At 40.9% G+C, this 16331-nt stretch overlaps 1 protein-coding gene across 1 annotated transcript in view; it reads left to right on the forward strand.

The window, feature by feature from the left end:
* Positions 1–15256, forward strand: part of LOC145535245 (glycerol kinase-like) — a 25635-nt gene extending 10379 nt beyond the window's left edge. Inside the window, exons 4-10 of the mRNA XM_081563589.1 lie at positions 5646–5742; positions 6537–6621; positions 7491–7611; positions 7720–7863; positions 10111–10191; positions 13159–13245; positions 15072–15256. Coding sequence (XP_081419715.1) covers positions 7503–7611; positions 7720–7863; positions 10111–10191; positions 13159–13245; positions 15072–15082 — 432 coding nt within the window. The 5' untranslated portion in view covers positions 5646–5742; positions 6537–6621; positions 7491–7502 and the 3' untranslated portion in view covers positions 15083–15256. The remainder of the gene's footprint in view (positions 1–5645; positions 5743–6536; positions 6622–7490; positions 7612–7719; positions 7864–10110; positions 10192–13158; positions 13246–15071) is intronic.
* The last annotated feature ends 1075 nt before the right edge of the window (positions 15257–16331 follow it).

A 16331-nucleotide genomic window follows, 5' to 3' on the forward strand; every position in this document is an offset into this window, starting at 1 on the left:
CACACACAGACACGCACACAGACACAGACACACAGACATACGCACACAGAGACACACAAACACACACACAGACACATGCACAGACACAGACACACACACAGACACACACACAGACACAGACACACAGACAGACACACACACAGACACACAAACACACACACAGACACACTCACAGACACAAACAGACACACACACAGACAGACACACACACAAACACATGCACACAGACAGACACACACAGACACACACACACAGACACACAAACACACACACAGACACACAAACAGACACACACACACAGACACACAGACAGACAGACACACATACAGACACATGCACCCAGACAGACACACACACAGACACACACACAGACAGATACACACACACAGACACACACACAGACACACACACAGACACACACACAGACAGACACACACACACAGACAGACACACACAGAGACACACACACAGATACACACACACAGACAGACACACACACACAGACACACACACACAGACACACGCACACAGACAGAAACACACACACAGACACACACACAGACACACACCGACACACACCGACACACACACAGACACACACAGACACACACACAGACACACACACAGACACACACACAGACACATGCACACAGACACACAGAGAGACACACACAAACAGACACACTCACAGACACAAAGAGACACACACACACAGACACACACAGACACACACACAGACACACACACAGACACACACACAGACACACGCACACAGACACATGCACACAGACAGACACACATACAGACACACACACACAGACAGCCACACACACAGTCAGACACACACACACAGACACACACACAGACGCGCACCCAGACAGATACACACACAGACACACACACACAGACACACACACAGACACACGCACACAGACACATGCACACAGACAGACACACCCACAGACACACACACACAGACACACACACAGACACATACACACAGACACACACACACAGACAGACACACAGACACACACACGCAGACACACACACAGACACACACACAGACACACACACAGACACACACACAGACACACACACATAGACACACACAAGACACACACACGCAGACACAAACACAGACACACACACAGACACATGCACACAGACAGACACACAGACACAGATACACACACCCAGTGAGATACACACACACAGACAGACAGACACACACAGACACACACACAGACACACACACACAGACATACAAACAGACACATGCACACAGACACACACAGACACACACACACAGACACACACACACAGACACACACACACAGACACACGCACACAGACAGAAACACACACACAGACACACACACAGACACACGCACACAGACACACGCACACAGACAGACACACACAGACACACGCACAAAGACACACGCACAGACACACGCACACAGACACATACACAGACACACGCACAAAGACACACACACAGACACACACACAGACAGACACACAGACAGACACACACAGACACACACACACAGACACACACACAGACACACACACGCACACACACACACACAGACACACACACAGACACACACACAGACACACACAGAGACACACACACAGACACACACACAGACAGACACACACACACACAGACACACACACAGACACACAAACAGACACACACACAGAGACACACACACAGACACAAACACAGACAGACACACACACAGACATAGACACACAGATAGACACACACAGACACACACAGACAGACACACACACAGACACACAAACACACACACAGACACACACACAGACACACACACAGACACACAGACAGACAGACACACATACAGACACATGCACACAGACAGACACACACACAGACAGATACACACACACAGACAGACACACAGACACACACACAGACAGACAGACCCACACAGACAGACACACACAGAGACACACACACAGATACACACACACAGACAGACACACACACAGACACGCACACAGACAGACACACACACAGACACACACACAGACACACACAGACGGTCACACACACAGACAGATACACACACAGAGACAGACACACTCACAGACACGCACACAGACACAGACTCACCGACAGACACACACAGACACACACACAGACAGACATACACAGACAGACACACACACAGACACACACACACCGACAGACACACACAGAGACAAACACAGAGACACACACACAGACACACACACACAGACACATGCACACAGACAGACACACACACAGACACACACAGAGACACACACACAGACACACACACAGACAGACAGACACACAGACACAGACACACAGACAGACACACACAGACACACACACAGACACACACACACAGACAGACACACACACAGACACACACACAGACACACACACAGACAGACACACACAGACACACACACACAGACACACGCACACAGACACACACACAGACACACACAGACACACGCACACAGACACACACACAGACACACACACAGACAGACACACACACAGACACACACACAGACAGACACACACAGACAGAGACACACACAGACACACACACACACTGACAGACACACACAGACACAAACACAGAGACACACACAGACACATACACAGACACACGCACAAAGACACACACACAGACACACACACAGACAGACACGCACACAGACACAGACACACAGACAGACACACACAGAGACACACACAGACACACACACAGACACACGCAAAGAGACACATACACAGACACACGCACAAAGACACACACAGAGACACACACACAGACAGACACACACACAGACACAGACACACAGACACACACACACAGACACACACACAGAGACATACACAGACAGACACACACACAGACACAGACACACAGATAGACACACACACACAGACACACACACAGACACACACACAGACACACACAGACACACACACAGACACACACACAGACACACACAGACACACACACAGACACACACACAGACACACACACACAGACACACACACAGACACACACACAGACACACGCACACAGACACATACACAGACACACGCACAAAGACACACACACAGACACACACACAGACAGACACACACACAGACACAGACACACAGACAGACACACACAGACACACACACACAGACACACACACAGACACATACACAGACAGACACACACACAGACACAGACACACAAAACACACACAGACACACACACAGACACACGAACACAGACACACGCACACAGACACACAGACACACACACACAGACAAACACACAGACAAACGCACACAGATAGACACAAAGACACACACACACAGACACACACACACACACACAGACAGACACACAGACACACACACGCAGACACACACACAGACACACACACACAGAGACACACAGAGACACAAACACACAGACGCACACACACAGACACACACACAGACACAAACACAGACACACACACAGACACACACACAGACACATGCACACAGACACACACACTGACACAGATACACACACCCAGAGAGATACACACACACAGACAGACAGACACACACAGACACACACACAGACACACACACACAGACACACACACAGACACACACAGACACACACACACAGACACGCACACACAGACACACGCACACAGAGAGAAAAACACACCTCGACACACACACAGACACACGCACACAGACAGACACACACAGACACACGGACACAGACACACACACAGACACACGCACACAGACACATACACAGACACACGCACAATGACACACACACAGACACACACACAGACACACACACACACCGACAGACACGCACAGACACACACACAGACACACACACACCAACAGACACACACAGACACACACACACAGACACACACACAGACACATACACACAGACACACACACACAGACAGACACACAGACACACACACGCAGACAGACACACACACACAGACAGACACACACACAGACACAGACACACAGACAGACACACACACACAGACAGATACACACACACAGACAGACAGACACACACAGACACACACACAGACAGACATACACAGACAGACACACACACAGACACACACACACACTGACAGACACACACACACACAAACACAGAGAAACACACACAGACACACACACACAGACAGACACACAGACACACACATGCAGACACACACACAGACACACACACAGACACACACAGACACATGCACACAGACACACACACAGACACACACACACAGACACACACACAGTGACAGACACACACACACAGACAGAAACACACACAGACACACACGCAGACACACACACAGACACACACACAGACACAAACACAGACACATGCACACAGACACACAGACAGACAGACACAAACAGACACACTCACAGACACAAACAGACACACACACACAGACAGACACACACACACAGGCACACACACATACACAGACACAGACACATGCACACACACAGACAAACACACAGACACACACACAGACAGACACACACACAGACACACACACAGACAGACACACACACAGACACACACACACAGACAGACACATGCACACAGACAGACGCACACATAGACACACACAGACACACACACAGACACACACACAGACACACGCACACAGACACATGCACACAGACAGACACACATACAGACACACACACACAGACAGCCACACACACAGTCAGACACACACACACAGACACACACACAGACGCGCACACAGACAGATACACACACAGACACACACACACAGACACACGCACAGACACACGCACACAGACAGACACACCCACAGACACACACACACAGACGCACACACACAGACACACACACACAGACAGACCCACACACACACACAGACACACACACAGGGACACATTTCTGATTCCGAATGCAATGAAGGCCACTTCTTCATCTGCTAGTCAGCAACCTTAAAAATAGTGGAAATGGGGACTTCCCTGATGGTCCAATGGTTAAGAATCCGCCTGCCAATGCACCGGACACAGGATCAATCCTTGGTCCAGGAACTAAGATCCCACATGCCATGGGGCATCTAAGCCCATACCCCACTCCTACTGAGGCCACATGCCCCAGAGTTGGTGCTCCACAACAAGAGAAGCCACTGGCGATGAGAAACCTGTGCCCCATGTCTAGAGAGCAGCTGCCACTCGTTGCAACTAGAGAAAGCCTGTGCACAGCAATAAAGACCCAGCACATCCGAAAATAAATTAAATATTTTTTTAAAAATAGTGGAAATGAGCTACAATACCTTAACAAAACTAATCCAGTTCCTGTCATTCTTGGACTGGGTTATATTTTAGTGGTAGGTATTCAATGTGGAGAAATTTGCTTTTCTTGCTGCTTGTATTCTGCTACAATTAGCAACATTTTGCTGTACTGCATATTAGGAAATCAAAAGTCCCGTCCTAATTTTTTAAACACGTGTGCTTGTTGATGGAAAGAAGTAGTATATACTAGAATGATTTTTTGTGTTTTTTTTTTGTTGTTGTCGTTTGTTTTTAATGTTAGAAAAACTTGCTAAAGAAGTAGGTACTTCTTATGGCTGCTATTTCGTCCCAGCATTTTCGGGGCTGTATGCACCTTATTGGGAGCCCAGTGCAAGAGGGTAAGAATTGAAAATAAGGTATGCTTTTGTCAGTCTTGATTTATTTACTATATTAGCTAAGAACTTATTGGTTAATAGTTTTATATTTTCAAATGATTTTGAAATATGGAGGAAATCTTTTATACTTGGGAAGTATAATTGTAGAACCTTTAAACTCTAAGAAGTTGGGACTTCCCTGGCTGTCCAGTGGTTAGGACTCCACGCTTCCACTGCAGGAGGCATGGATTCAATCCCTGGTTGAGGAACTAAGATACTACACTGCATGCCCCGTGGCATGACATAAAGAAGAACTCCAGGGACTTCCCTGGTGGTTCAGTGGCTGGGACTCTGCCCTCCCTCCCAGTTCAGGGCACCTAGGTTCTAGATCCCACCTGCCACAACTAAGACCTGGTTCAGCCAAATCAATAAATAAATATTAGAAAAAAAAAAACCATGAAGTTATGTCATCTGAAAATAAGCCCCGGCCATATTCCTATTCATGTTAGTATTATTATCATTTATCTTCAAGATACCTGCAAGTTATGTATCAAAAGGCCATCATCTAAATGAATATTGATTTGGTTTTATATTATTGTCATCTATTCAGATAGATCATGAACTTTTTCATATGTGGATGCAACATTGTAGACTATAAGGATTTTGCCAGCTACTTAATGTTTGTGCCCAGTTTTGGCTCCCCCCCTGACCCCGTACACGTCTATGTACCAAATTCAACCTTTCCATATTTAGCACATTCCCGATTGATGACTCATTTATTCTGCTCTAATCTTAAAAATCTTTGTGTGTATTTTTAGGATCATCTGTGGGCTCACTCAGTTCACCAATAAATGCCATATTGCTTTTGCTGCATTAGAAGCTGTTTGTTTCCAAACTCGAGAGGTAATCAACATGGGCCTTTTTCCTGTACTTAATCCACCTTTATTATTCCTAAACCAATTTTATATATATGTATATGCTAGAATTTTATGAGAATTTAATAAGCTTGTTCTTGTTGTTCAGTCACTAAGTTGTGTCCGACTCTTTGTGACCCCCATGGACTGCAGCACGCCAGGCTTCCCTGTCCTTCACCATCTCCAGAGTTTGCTCAAACTCATGTCCATTGAGTCAGTGATGCTATCCAACCATCTCATCCTCTGCTGCCCACTTCTGTTCTTGCCCTCAATCTTCCCAGCATAATCAGAAATTAAGCCTGGGGACTTCCCTAGCGGTCCAGTGATTAAGACTTCATGCTTCCACTGCAGGGGGCACGGGTTCCATCCCAGGTCAGGGAGCTAAGATCCCATGGGCTGCACAGTAAGGCCCCCCCCCCAATTTTTTTTTTAAATTAAGCCTGCCTAAACTGTGATGTAATAAATGCAAGTTTGTTTTCTTTTCCCAGCTGTCATTACTTTCTAAGTTCCTGTTAGCTGCTGGGCACTGGGCATTTTACAGTTGAGGGGATGCTGAGCGACACATATTAGGCAAAGGATTTGAGTAGTAGCACAAACATAGATACCACGGCAGGAAATCAGGGTGCAAAATAGAGTTGTCTGGCTTGCTTGAATATAGAGGTGAGTACAGAGGAGTGGTAAGAGAAAAGGTTGGTGGTAACCAGATCAAGGAGGACCTAGAAGAAATCTCAATTTTCCTTCTGTAGGCTTTGGGGAGCTTTTGCGTATTTTTAAGTAGAAGATGGCTATTTTCTGAGATATTACTGTGTGGTACTTTGATGATGTTCATTGCACTGGGTTTTTTTTTTTTTTTTTCAGATTTTGGACGCCATGAACCGCGACTGTGGAATTCCACTCAGCCATTTGCAGGTAGACGGTGGAATGACCAACAACAAAATCCTTATGCAGTTACAAGCAGACATTCTGTATATTCCAGTAGGTCAGTAACCCTCATTCCTTCAAACCCCAATAGTCATGTTTTTTTGGAAGAACTGATTTTTCAGGCATATGTAACTGCTAAGATAGTGATGTTGTTCGCTCCCCTCAGTGAAGCCGTCCATGCCTGAAACAACTGCCCTGGGAGCCGCCATGGCTGCAGGAGCTGCAGAAGGGGTTGGAGTCTGGAGTCTGGAGCCTGAGGACTTGTCGGCTGTCACAATGGAGCGATTTGAACCTCAGATCAACGCTGAGGGTACTTTTATTTATTTTTATTGTAGAGTTGATTTCTAATACAATGTTGTGTTAGTTCCAGCAGTACAGCAAAGTGATTCAATTATATATACTATGTTTTTCAGATTCTTTTCCCTTATAGGTCATTACATAATATTGAGTATAGTTCCCTGTGCTCCACAGTTACCTTTTTCAGTGAGGGTACTTGTAAAAACTGAAGATTGGTGTACTGTGAAAAGGGAGAGAGAGTTTGGTGGTTTAGTCACAAATCAAGAAATGAAATAAGATTGCAAATGCAAAGGTAATTTCATATTCAGCTGCTGAACATACTTGGCTTCATATTTGAATGAATGTGAATAAGAGAAATAGTTCCCTATTAAAAAAAAAAAAAACAAACTTCTATAATCACTGTTTTACCATTCACTTCTACTGTTTATAGTCTCTTCATGTACAAGGATAACAGTGCCACAGTATCAGTTTTATTAGTAGCCTGTTAGTGTAACCTTTTCTGACAGTGACAAGGGAGATATATAGACCACCGACACATCATGTCTGCATTGGGTCATCTTTAGTGCCAATGCCCAGTTTTAGGACAGGATTAACTGGGCTAAGGACCATTCTGGTAACTTTTAACTAAGCACAGCAGGGCTAGCCTGACAAAAGCAGCAACAATTTACATCAATGAGCATTAAATATTTGACTCACTGTTGCAACAAACAACACTAAGCCACAAGACCGACCAATAGACTGTAGCCCGCCAGGCTCCTCTGTCCATGAACTTTCCAGGCAAGAATACTGGAGTGGGTTGTCAGTTCCTCCTCCAGGGGATCTTCCCAACCCAGGGATCAAATCCATGTCTCTTGCATCTCCTGCATTGGCAGGTGGATTCTTTACCACTGCACCACCTGGGAAGCTCTAATACCTGTAATTAAGTTTGTGTACAAAAGTCAGGTTTTATATATTCAATTTTGTTTTAAACCTTTTTAAAAAGCTGTCTATAAAATGGTATCATAGTGAATTTTGTGGTGGTTCAGATGGTAAAAAATCTGCCTGCAATGCGGGACACCTGGGTTTGATCCTTGGGTTGGGAAGATCCCCTGGAGAAGGGAACAGCTACCCACTCCAGTATTCCAGCCTGGAGAATTCCATGGACAGAGGAGCCTGGCGGGCTACAGTGCATGGGGTCACAAAGAGTTGGACACGACTGAGCGACTTTCACTTTCCAAGGTCCTCTGCCTTCCCCCAAAGAGAAGGCAGATCAAATAGGATTCTCCTTTCTAATTCATCACCACCTGCTTGTGAATGACCTGGTCTTAGCAGGTAGCCTGTCTCTGCATCTCCCTTCAGTTTGCAGACCAGGCTGAATTTCCCTCCAACTTCCACACAAGCTTCTCTCTGCCGTCACTGGCAGTCTTTGGCAGCCATACTGGGATCGGAGTCCTGGTAAAGCTCCATGTCAGTTAAATACAGTGTAACAAACATCAGTTGAATAAGTGAAACAATTTGTCAAGAATGATGAGTGAATATTAGTACTTAGAACATCTTAGTAAACTGTCTTTCTTTTTTAAAAAACTTTTTATTTTTTATTGGAGTATAGTAACTAACGGACTTCCCTGGTGGCTCAGAGGTTAAAGCGTCTGCCTCCAATGCAGGAGACCTGGGTTCGATCCCTGGGTCGGGCAGTTCCACTGGAGAAGGAAATGGCAACCCACTCCAGTATTCTTGCCTGGAGAATCCCATGGACGGAGGAGCCTGGTAGGCTACAGTCCACGGGGTCGCAAAGAGTCGGACACGACTGAGCGACTTCCCAGTAGCATAGTAACTAACAGTTGTTATTGATAGTTTCAGGTGTACAGCAAAGCGACTCAGCCATACGTGTGAAAGTGAAAGTCGCTCAGTTGTGTCCGACTCTTTGTGACCACATGGACTATACAGTCCATGGAATTCTCCAGGCCAGAATACTGGAGTGGGTAGCTGTCCCTTCTCCAGGGGATCTTCCCAACCCAGGGATTGAACCCAGATCTCCCACACTGCAGGCGGATTCTTTACTGTCTGAGCCACCAGGGAAACCAAGAATACTGGAGTGGGTAGCCTATCCCTTCTTCAGTGGATCTTCCCAGTCCAGGAATCGAACTGGAGTCTCCTGGCAGATGATTCCATACGTATACATGTATCCATTCTCCCCCAGACTCCCCTCCCGTCCAGTCTGCCACCTAACATTCAGTAAACTGCCTTTCTTATGTATGGTTTTCCTACTTTCTATTTCTAGAAAGTGAAATTCGTTATTCTACATGGAAGAAAGCTGTGATGAAATCAATGGGTTGGGTTACAACTCAGTCTTCAGAAAGTGGTAAAAATGTTTTTTTTGTTATTGCCACTTTGTCCTAGTATGTTAAATAGCTTCTTTAAGTATCTGTTTATACTTAGCAAGGCTGCTCTGAAGAATAGCATTATCATATGCTCATAGTTTCTAACATTTTGAAAATACTTAAAGTTCTAAACATAAAATGTAAATTATCAGATTGATATATGTGCTTATCTCTATCCTGCCATACCTTTCCTTATTAGTTTATTCCTGGTACTTTGATTGATAACTTAGTTTTCTTAAAAGTAAAAGTATTTCTAGTTTCTTCCTAATGAAAAAAAAAATCAACTAAACTTTTTTTTTTCTCTTCGTAACTGACTTTGCCTTTTTGGGAGGCTGTCTTCATGACCTGAACCGACCAAAAGCTATATTGATTTCATAATACATTTCACGACTTCCTAGACTGCTCCCAAGCCCTTAGTGAGTGTATGTTGTGAGAATTCATTGAAATAAGAGGAAGAAAAGTACCAAGCATAGTAAATTAGAAATGTCATAATTGGGAAATGCTCTTGGCAGAAATTAGAGGACTTTTGTTTTTAATCACTTAGATGGGAAGGTATCTACCATAAATAAACTATTTAGTTGTAAACAGCTCTGAGCTGCCTTTAATATTGAAACAGCCTTTAACATACCTTTAATATGGCATGATATTGTAATCCGTTGCTAAATACAAGATTTGGAATTTAATGAATGAAACAATGGCCAATAATATTTTGAAGCATATAGTTTAAGAGAGAGGAGTTTATAAATGAAATATAGCCTGCCTTCCAACCCCGAAGTGAGTATAGAACCACTTTTTTAAAAAATTATTTATTTATTGGCTGCACCAGTGCTTAGTTGCAGCATGTGGGGTCTAGTTCCCTGTCTAGGGGTCAAACCTGGGCTCCCTTCATTAGGAGCCCAGAGTCTTAGCCACTGGATCACCAGGGAAGTCCCAAGAACCACTTTTAATGTATCTAGCTTTTCAGAGAAGCTTCTGGGATCATCCTGTTTCTACTTGAAGCTTTTGTTTATTATCCTAAATAAGCTTTAGGCTTAATATCCATTGTCTTGACATCTTTTGTTCTGAGACCCACCTTTCTTTCTAAGATGGTGACAAAGCCTTTCTTGCTAAGATTGTCTGCAGTTTTGAGACCTTTTGCAGTTAAACTTCTCAATCATAGGTATTTTTTGTAGCACAGTGGTAGTTGCTTTGAAGGACGCAACAGCCGTGCACTCTGATTTATTTTCTGGTTGCCCTCAGTTAAAAGCTGATGAAAATGAGTTCCGTGATTTCTTTGACTAGTTGTATTTTTTTAAATGGCACAGAAACTTCCCTGGCAGTCCAGTGGTTGAGACTCCACACTTCCAATGCATGGGGCACAGGTTCATCCCTGGTCAGTGAACAAGATCCCGCATGCTCCCAAAAAATAAATAAATAAAATGTATTTTATTTATTTTATGGCCAAAAAAATATTATATGGCCAAATAAATAAATAAAATGGCACAATTCAACCTGTTCCCCTCCCTCGCTGTATCTGCCTCCATGTTGATACCATACATACTTCTTCCTTACTTGCAGTTGAGGATATGATTTTAATCGCCAAGTTCCCACAAAGCCAATTATCATTTTCTCTCTGTTTCCTTACCTTACTGTCAGTGAACTTAAAATGCCAAGAAAAAGTGGATAAAGACAATTACATGATTCTTTTGTTTCTGCCATCAGAATTGATGATAAAATAATTTGATTTTTTGAGAGCTTTCGATTTTTCAAACTTGATTTTTGTTTCAGTTAGGCTGCAGTGTATTTAAGGCAAAGTGTAAAAAACAATTTGTAGTAGATTTATGAAAAGCACTCATGTACAACATTTTGAGAGTCTCAAAAACTGTATAATAATCCAGATAACAATATTCAATTAGTGAAATGCTGATTGTTCTTCATGCAATGTAAGCTATGTAATAATAGTACAGATAGAATCTTGTTTTGATGATCTCATAAGGCTATTCAAATTGCTGCCTGGCCTCTTATCCTCTTTAAATAGTTTTAATTTATGGGAAGAATATTATGTTAGCTTAATTTCCAAAGCATATTGCCAATTTTGAAGCATTCATATTTATTTTCTTGTTGGTAACTATATTTGAATGGAATGTAAAGAATTTTTAACATACAATTTAATATGTTTTAAATGTTGTAGAAATGATTGGGGATTTAATATTTTTTGGAGAGAGCTTATGATAAGTAATGACTTCATGACTTTGTACTCCAAACCCACCAAAATAACATTTTCTTCAAAAATTGTTAAATGTTCAAGATACATAATGTTTAAATTCAAGAAAAGCCTATGTCTGTATCTATCTAGCTATTCTTTAAAGGAAATGTTTTCAATCAGGTTAGAAAATATCAAAACAATTGTGTTCTCAGACAATATTTTAAAATGTAGATTAATACAGTTTAGTTTTTAAATTATAGTAACATTAATTTTCAGGTTCATTTTGTTATACCAACTGTGTGTAAAAAAGAAAATGAAACCAATAGGGTTTGAAATTCATTTTCAAACTCATGAATTGGACTAATATAACTCTTCTCTGATAGCCAAAGGATCTATAATTTTAATCTGGATGGGGAATGGGATTGCTCACTTAGTATCTTTTGGGGAAGAACCAAGAAAGCTAAAATCAGCAGCCTCCCAAAAAGAAAGTTCTCCTTCAGCTTTCTTTGGCTTTGCCAGTGGAAGGTTTATGTTGGTCTATATGCTCTATGTTCTTGCTATTTGTGGCATGCTATCTGTACCGTTTGTTAACTGTCATAAGCCCTCAGTTTGGATTCTGGTTTTGATTTAAAGTAATAACTCTTTGATACTATTTTTATAACTTTTTTTTTGCTATCATGTGATTCTTAACACAAATATTGTAATTATGTGTCTCTCTTTTGGTTTGCTTGACTGGAATTCCCTCCTACTCGGATGACAACAGGTGACCCTAGTATCTTCTGTAGTCTACCCTTGGGCTTTTTTATAGTGAGTAGCGTGGTAATGTTAATCGGAGCAAGGTACCTCTCAGGTCAGTTCCTCTTTAAATTAGACAATTATATGAGTTAGCGTTAATGTATTTGTGTATAAATCAACAGAAAGTTTTCAGTATTTTTCCTTCTTCCTGTTCTTAGGAACCTGGAAAATCTATTAAAGGTCTAGTTAATATACCATTTAATTCAGAATTAAGGACTGTGACTCTGCTTTTATTCTCTTTGATTTTTAGTAGATGATTTTCTTTGAGGGGCTACATTCTGCTGGCAAGTGCAGCAGTAAGCACAAGTACTACTGTTCATGCTTAAATGAAAGGATGTTCAGAGTGTTAGATGAAATGTATAGTATTTGAAATCAATTGAATTTGCTTTCAAATGTGCCTAAGTTGTTTTTCATGCTTATGAAAATCTTCTACACAAGTCTTAACATTTCAATCCTGGTAAGACTTTCGGCCAGAGTATGTTAGCAGAGTTTCTGTAAAACTCTAAACCTGGGGAAAATGTATTGTCACTTTTATTTTAGTTAAGAGAATACATTGGTGAACTGAAATTTTTTTTTAATTATTGCTGAAATAAATTGGGGGTGAAATTCAAACTGAATTATTACTTTTGCATGTTCTGAATATTCTTATAAAAGTAAAATTGCTCAGTACATTATAAAACTCACTGTGTAACCAGCATTAATTTAAATATAATAATCATTTTTGGAAGTTGTTCCTGATAATAGCTCAGTTTTTCTTCAAATTAATGGCCTAAATGGAAATGACATACTTCATATGTTGCCAAGAAAGTGAAACATTTAAAAAATCTTCTTAATTAGGGAAAGAGTTGAATTATTTCTCTTAATTAATTACAAGATGACCTGGGTTTAAAATGTAAAAATTTTTTATTGATATGGGAGAACATCTGTTTTTAGAAGTCTGACAAGCATTAATCAGCTTGGCATCATCACTAAAGCACTATATATAAATATGGAATGAAAAGTTATTTACATTAGCAGAAAGGGAATAAAAATTATCTACATTAGCAGAACATTAAATTATCTTTTAAATTATGATAAAATTTCATGATTATGTGCATGAGAATTTAAAATTAGATTTACCTTTTTCTGTGTTCTTGTTTATAATAAATTTGTTCAAATCTTTTTCTTCCATAACAACCATGTTGGTATTAGTGCTTTACACCTTACAAAAGGCTTCTGTATACATAAATCTGTACAGAATTAGCAGATGCTTATTTTCTTTCTGCTTCTCAGGAATGTTTGGTGGAAGAGTCTGAGTATTCCCCAGAAGAACTATAATTTAAATTTTTTTTAATTCTGTTTTAGGAAAAGTTCTATTTTTTTTCTTTATCGTGAGGTTTTTTTTGTTTTGTTTTGCTTGTTTGTTTGTTTTTGGCTGCATTATGATGGTCTGGAAAAGGAAAGAAAATAGCATTGCAGCTGAATGTTTTCATCGATATTTTTTCCCCTTCTGTTTCCCTTTGATGCCAGTACAGAATGAAAAAGCTTGGTCTTTGAAAAAATAGGATATATAACATATCTCTAAGCTAAAGGATACAGTAAATGTCCAAATTCCCAGACTTCCAAAATAGATATGATTGCCATCTTTAGGATCTCTCTTGGTAACATATGCTGAGATTTGAGAAAAATTGGAATGACTTGTCTTGGTAAACAGTTAGCAATAGCGTTCATTTGCTAATTTTGAAATTGGCCCAGTTATATTTGTTGCATTTTACCTGTGAAGCAATATTTAGGAATCATATGGAATTTCTAGCTCAATAATGATCGAATCATCTTCATTGCTTTAACTCCTAAATTGCATGTTGATTATTATTGATATATATGATTTTTGTCCCATTTTAGGTATGCCGTAAATACTACCAACTCATGGATTCCAAAGATGCGAGCTCTTTACCTATGGAGAGAATCCAGTGATTCTGTCTCTTAATGTGATGACACTATTCATAGACTGATTTTATTTATAAGCCACTTGCTGCATGATCCTCCAAGTAGACCTGTGGCTTGAAATAAAGAAAATGCAGCAGAAAGAATGCTATAGAAACATTTGGTGTGTTTTTTAACAGCACTAGTTAAGATTGGACCAGCCACCTTTGGGGCTGACCCCCTCCTTTGCAATCATTTCCTGCCTCATTCCCTGTAAGATCTAGGAAGAATTCAGATCCTATCCATTGGAATCTTTCATCACGTATATTCAAATTCTGATGGGCCAGGATTTGATTCCTGCACTACACACGCTTCATTAAGGGGCTATTACTAACTGGCTAAAAATCTGTGATTTTTTGTTTGCTTCCTTTTAACAGACTCCCCTACCCAAAGTCCTCTTCTCTGCTTATTAGGGAGACCACAACATCTTCACTAAATGTTTAAATGGAAGCCTCTACTAAATTCTTAAAATAGAAATTTCGTACCCTCATTCTTTAGGCATTTTTCTAAAAAGTATTTGCCAAAACTGAAAATTCTTCATGTATTTTACATGGTCTCACTAATTATACTGAATTGCTATCTGGATCTTATAGGGAAGGACACTTTCCTTTTTTTTTTTTTTTTTTTCGTTCCTTTTTATATTTTTTACATTGTGTATAACATATATGTCTCTATATTTTGTATAATGAGGGTAGCCCATTTATAAATTAAGAGTACATGTTCTCACTAATTACACTGAATTTCTGTCAGGATCTTATAGGGAAGAATACTTCCTTTTCTTTTCATCTCTCCTTTTTATATTTCTTACTTTGTATGTGTAACATACATGTGTTTATATTTTATATACTGAGGGTAGCCCATTTATAAATTAAGAACACATTATATTCAGTGGATTCTAATGGGGCTGGTCTTAAGTGGACCACTATGTGTATAAATATTTTGGGGAAAACAGCTGTATACATTTTTGGGCAACAATTATGCATATTATTTCCCAGGAAAAGCTTTCTTGAAGAGCCAACATTTAAAATTTAAGTATATGTTCTATGTGAATGAAAGAAAATGTACTTTATTGTGACTATAATTTCTTATACCATACTTTTATATGCTAAAAAAAAAACCCCTGTGGAATACTATAGCAAATATTGTTTTCAAATACAAGCACTTAGTCCATATAAAGTT

The sequence above is a fragment of the Giraffa tippelskirchi genome, chromosome X, assembly GCF_054371585.1.
Source record: "Giraffa tippelskirchi isolate mGirTip1 chromosome X, T2T-mGirTip1v1.2.pri, whole genome shotgun sequence".
Taxonomy (NCBI): Eukaryota; Metazoa; Chordata; class Mammalia; order Artiodactyla; family Giraffidae; genus Giraffa; species Giraffa tippelskirchi.